Source organism: Epinephelus lanceolatus, chromosome 7 (genome assembly GCF_041903045.1).
Source record: "Epinephelus lanceolatus isolate andai-2023 chromosome 7, ASM4190304v1, whole genome shotgun sequence".
In the NCBI taxonomy this organism is placed as follows: domain Eukaryota; kingdom Metazoa; phylum Chordata; class Actinopteri; order Perciformes; family Serranidae; genus Epinephelus; species Epinephelus lanceolatus.
This window is the reverse complement of record NC_135740.1, coordinates 42,375,504-42,381,503: the sequence shown is the minus strand read 5'-3', so window position 1 is coordinate 42,381,503 and position 6,000 is coordinate 42,375,504. Positions and strand designations below refer to the sequence as shown.

At 42.5% G+C, this 6,000-nt stretch overlaps 1 protein-coding gene across 5 annotated transcripts in view; it reads right to left on the bottom strand.

The window, feature by feature from the left end:
- Positions 1-222: 222 nt before the first annotated feature.
- Positions 223-6,000, bottom strand: part of arhgef37 (Rho guanine nucleotide exchange factor (GEF) 37) — a 42,834-nt gene continuing 37,056 nt past the window's right edge. For 4 of the 5 annotated variants that reach the window (XM_033632502.2, XM_033632501.2, XM_078169572.1 and 1 more), the window contains one exon: positions 234-1,078. In XM_033632502.2, coding sequence (XP_033488393.2) covers positions 863-1,078 — 216 coding nt within the window. In that variant the 3' untranslated portion in view covers positions 234-862. Of the gene's footprint in view, positions 1,079-6,000 lie in introns of all 5 variants that reach the window. The other variant, XM_033632500.2, reaches the window with a different exon arrangement.

Genomic DNA, 6,000 nt, shown 5'->3' with positions numbered 1-6,000 from the left:
ATTTTTGTAGTACTTTTCTATGAAAAAAGACTCAAACCGATTAGTCGACTACTAAAATAGTCACTGATTATTTTAATAGTTGATTAGTCATTGATTAGTCGACTAATCGTTGCAGCCCTAATGGTGACGAGCAAAAAAATAACTGTTATGTCTGTGACAGTTATTATTTGATATCTTTTGGTAAATATTCTTGCTTGTGAGCCGTGTTTCATGTGTGTTAGTGGAGTCAGTTTAATCGATAATAATCATAATGTGATAAAACTTGTGATTTACACCCTGAGTGATTAATCGAGTGAACACAGAGCTGAAGTCTGGATGACATTACAGTCAGATGTCAGTGTTTTTGAAGCTCACACGTGTTCACACCAGTTTGTAAGACTTGTGTCATCTCTTCTTTGAATGGCACTTTTGAAAAGATATATTTTGGGTGTAGAGGGGAACAAAATCTTTTTCAAATTTAGTGCAGAAATTGAGTTAGAGATAGTGAAGAAAAGGCCTTAGAGAAGACAGATAAGCTCTTACTTGTAAAAGGTTACGATATACTTATTGAATAAAGTGTCCAAGGATAGAGGGTGTTAAGACCTTAGAGGCGAATTTGTGATTTTGGGCTGTGCAAATAAAACTGATGGCATTTTTACTCCTAACACTGTGGCCATGAAACTCTTGTATTTAATGGCTCTGATGTTTAAAACACTGATTTTGACACTGATAATAAAATAACGATGGTCACAATGTAGAGTCATGTTACTGTTTGAGAAGCAGACACACCTTCATTTAAAAAAATACTGCTGTAAGCCTTCTAAAGACAGTATGGTGAATCCTCTGTCATACTCTACGTGCTGCTGTGTCTCCGTCCCTCCTGTCAGTAGGGCGGGAACATGCCAGGTGGCCCAGTCCCCACGGGCATGATTGTGAGGTAGTTGGAGGGCACGTAGCCTCTGAGCCCACCTCTCGCCTCCACCAGACTCCACTCAGGATTCCCTCGTTTGTCGTGGGGCTCCAGGACACGGACTGGCTCGCCGGCTCTGACAGACACTTCATGGTTTCCTCGCGCTGTGAAGTCGTACGCCGCCAGCACCTGGAAGAGAGGACGCTGAGTCAAACACAAGAGTACAAGGCGGCTGTGCCAGGTGCCCCGCGAGGCTGAGGAGCAGCAGAGAACAAAATGACAGGATGAGAAAGAAATGTAGAGACAAGTTTGTTACTCTGTGACCTTACTGGTAATGGAGGGGGAAAGTGTAACATTTGGCAGGGTGGTATCAGAGGAAAGGTCACGCACTCAGAAAGGTTTGTCTTGAGTGAAGTGGCCATTTTAAAACGTCTCAGGCTCAGTTTGCTCAGATCGACACTGTCACACTTTGCTCCAGTTTTATCAGCCTAAACTGGACCTCATCAGCCTCAGCTGGTCAGGCTCAGCTCTGGTTTGGGCTAGCTCATTTTATCATGCAGTGAAAACTGTGATCAAAAACTACAGTTAGTAACGAGAAGGAGTGCACGACCTTGAGTATGATGCTGCTGTTCTACAAGCGCCATTTATCAACAGTAAAATGTGGCAACAGGTTCTGATTTGTTTGTTTATTTAATGATTTATTTGGCTCACCAACACGAATAGTTCGGCAACTGGACTGTTGCCAAGCAACACATTAACATTCCTGCACACTGGCTCGCTACTTTGTGTAAACTAGGTCTACACTTTACCACAGGCCAGCTGCTGTGTGTCATGAAAGCTACATCTGTGTGTCTCCATTTAGTTTGTGGCCGGTGGAAACAGTCTGTGGATGGTCGCTTTGATGGAATAAGTGTGATGCTGATTAGTTAACAGCTTAGTCAGTACAGGGTTCAACGCTAAAGTTTTTTTTCACTTGCCCAGTCGGGCAAGTTGGTCAGAGATCTACTTGCCCAAAGTCAGTTTTTACTTGCCCTATAAAAATTGTTTAATTTAAGCGGCTATCAAATAACAAAGACTGCAGTTATTTTTATGTTATGTAATCTTTATTCACACTGTATTTATTAATTAAAACAACATGTCATGTATTGTAGCTTAATTCCTACACAAATATGACAGTGTCAGGGCTTAAAGTGAAAAATGTGTCAATCGTTCTCCGTCTATAATTTTGCGCCCTACTTGAGCCATGCCCACCTCTATTTATTTTTCACCCCTCTCTCCAGTTCTGCTGTATTAACACCGGGTTTAATATATTTTGCTTCCATCTCTCTGCCCTGCTCTACTGTACTTCAATGCTACTTAGCTCTCTCTCTACTCTACCAGTAGACTACCACATCCACCTGTTGCACAAAACACACACAGCAGTGTTTCCCCTAGGATGGAGTTGTAGCAGCGGAGGTGAAGCACACGCATGAAAAATAATTTTCACATGCGTGAAACTTTTTTGTATGCTTGCAAAGCACAGCCTGCTGGATGTTTCTATGTATCTACTGGCACCAGAAGGGCTCTTTAGGACTAAGTACAGCCAGTACATGTGTGCACAGTAATGAGCAGGTGAAATGTCTGTCTAGCTTACATATGAGGTGTCTCAAGATTTAGGAACATACAATTTTATTGAATATAATAAAAGTAAAAAGTCACTTGACATGCTGCTGTTTTGTGCTATGACCTATTTAAATGTTGGCAGTTGTTATTTACGTGACAACGCATGAACGCAACACGCTCAGCACCAAGAGTGCCGTGCTGCGCTGCTGTGCGAGCAGCGTGTTTGTCTGTGCGTAACAGCAGTCTGTTGCTGGTTATTTACACACTGTCCATTTCAATAACTTTGTCAGGTGACAAACTGCACCGGGCTCGGGGTCAGGTTTGGTCAGGAAAATGCGGCCCGAGCCGCTCTAGCGTGATCACCTGTGTATGTAGTGGAACTCCGCCGTGCGCGATACAGAGAGCAGAGGAGAATTGTTAACATGTGACCATGTAGAGACAGAAATGACACGATGGCATAACACCATAAATAGTATATTGTTATGTTATTATATGAAGCGTCTTTCGCGCAAAATAATATCAATGGGGGCTGTGGGCAGGACATTGTTACACAGCGTGTGCCTGTGACTTCAGGCAGAGAGACCGCTGCATCAGAGCAGAATTTTTACTATTTTTAGCAACTTGCCCGATCAGGCAAGTGAGTTGTTAGTTTACATGCCCGACTGCGAGTTTTACTTGCCCCGGGTAATCGGGCAATCCTTATTGTTGAGCCCTGCAGTGTGTTGCGTTGTCTTCTGGTGTCATATGATCACACCTGGATATTTACAGTGAAGTATTCAGTATTCTTTCTGTCCCTTCGTCCTTTTCTGAGCATTCATTATTTAACATAAATGTTGTTGCGGTCATATGTTTCCACCTGTAAAGCGGAGTGATACAGGCAGAGTTTAAAGTCCCAGTGCTGTCATGCTTTATATTAGCACTCAAGAAAGGCCTCCTGTCCAATCAAATTGCTCAGCTGGAACTAACTAAACTAAAAGAACAAAATGCAGAATCTCTGTGTTTAACAGCCAAATCTGATTTGAATAAAAAATTATGGTTTGGGGATAGCGCTACAAAATTCACGACACAGCAAAAAAAGGGCGTGACATGAGAAAACATGCAAAAAGGTGCAAATCACAGACTTCATAAAGGAAGTGGACGTGCCCTCCAGGTCTGAAAACTGAAGTGTGAAGTGCCTGAGGGGCCGTACACATTGTGTGTTTTTTGAGCCCTCAAATTCATTGTATCAGTGTAAATGCACAGGACTAGGGATGCTGCGATCCAGATCGCGGATCGAAAATATGATGCGGTCACTGGCAGTAGAGGTAACTGACTTTAGAAGTTATGACTTATGAGTCACTACAGAGATGTTATTTTATTTATTTTATTTAATGCTACTGCCTATTTTATGTTAAAAATTAAAATATCTAATAAATGGCTCAAGTTTTGTCATAATATCCTACTGTTGTGGACTATTCATCTCAGGAAGTATGTTATTCTCATTTTGAGTAATAGCACTTGATAAAGCCTTTTCTATTATTCCACATTACAAAATAAGTACTAAAAAAAGTGAACCTATTGGTCAGAACAGAGAGATAGAAATATACACTGGTATCGGATCGGTACTAGGGCTGTGGTATCAGTATCAGATCGAAAGTGAAAAAGTTGGATCGCAGCATCCCTAACTAGGACCAACCAATCACAGCCGACAGATATCTTTCCCTTCTTCCATAAAAATCAGTCTTTGATAAATATGGAGAGGAAGTTTAGTGCAGGACTACCAGAGCTTTACATCTGTTCCACTGACAATATTTTTGGTCAAATACAGTACAAAACAGCACCTGGACGAAGATCAGCTCTGTACTCAGGATTTCTGGTAAGTAGGTTATAATACGGTGCTAAATATGGTCGTTTAGCAATGTCAGAGAGATGCCTCTGTGCCCTTGAACGCTGGCACACAGTAGGCACAAGAGTAGTGCCCAGCAACAGACCTTGCATTTTCCAGGTGGTTAAAGACACAGCATGCGTACGGCCCTTTAAACCTGCATTCTTTCTAATGGCCAGCAGGGGGCAACTTGGTTGGAAAAAGAAGTCACAAAATTACCCAACTTGTCACTTGATTTATAACCTCAGTAAACATTTTCAGAAGAAGTTTATGGTCTCAATTACTAGTTTTACGTCTTCTTTAATACACTATGATGTTAATTAGGTAAATTACGGTCCTATTTAAAGTATAATAGACGATAAAGCAGAGGATGCATAAAGGCCGCGACAACCTTTGTGACTGACAAGTTGCTACAATGGTGACCTGTCAATCAGGATAGATGTGGAACAATGTGTATCCTCCCCAGAACCACGCTCTTATCCAAATATGGTCACATCTGGCTCTAAAAAACCAAGATGGCGACGGCCAAAATGCCAAACTTGAGTCCACAGACCAATGGATGACGTCATGGTGGCTACAACCATTATTCTATACAGTCTGTGGTACAAATGCGAACACACACACACACACACACACACACACACACACACACACTGACACAACCACAGATCATTGTAATATTCTCTGAAAAGGTTAAGCCCACTAGTTATGTCTTGACAAACCCCATCTCATCACCACACACACACACACACACACACACACACACACATAGAGAATGAAGGCTTCCTAATGAGCCCTGTGTTGGTATGACAGAGTGCCGCAGCTGTGCTAATAGCTGAGTTTAGCCGGCTGCTCGGTGTCATTAACAAACCCTTCACCTCAGCTCACCTCTCAGCTTCGACATTAGCTCTGCCCTGACGGTCTACACCAATTAGCATTTAATTAGCATTTCGCCGGGCAGAGACAAGCAGGAGGAAAAAAAAAAAAAAAAAAGGTAAAGTGACCACGGCTATCAGTGGCAGAGCGATTCATGTTGCAGGAGCTGGGTGAATATTTTCTGCAGCTGTGTTTCTGATGGGAATAAAAGAGTTGAGGAGTGAGGTGAAGCTAAACGGTGCCTCTCTGTGTTGATATATGGTCATGACAACATGAGTTAACCAAGACCGCCTGCATTACTACAGAGGCCAGACAGGAATGTATTTATAGTATTAATATTCTTAATCATCACAGTATTAATCATGTGGCTGCTTCTGCTCTAGTGATACATCCTCGCTATTTTCCACTAACAAAAGAGCAGCTTAGTGTGGATGAAAGAACAAAGAGTGAGGACAAGGCCTCTGGGTGTGTACAGTGTGTATGTTTTGTATATGAGCAGACTCAGGGTCATGAGGGATGGAATTGGGGAGGAGAGGGCATGAAAAACCGCATCTATAAGGTCACAGGAGCAATCACTCACTTTAACAGGCAGTATGGAGACATATCTCACGCACGCACACACACACACACACACACACACACACACACACGATGCCCAACGCATTTCTGCTTTCTCATCCACTCACCTAAATCTCCCTCCCTCCCATGTTCACACCACATAAACCATCCCAAATTTACAAGACATGACACTCCCCTCTCAACCGCACGT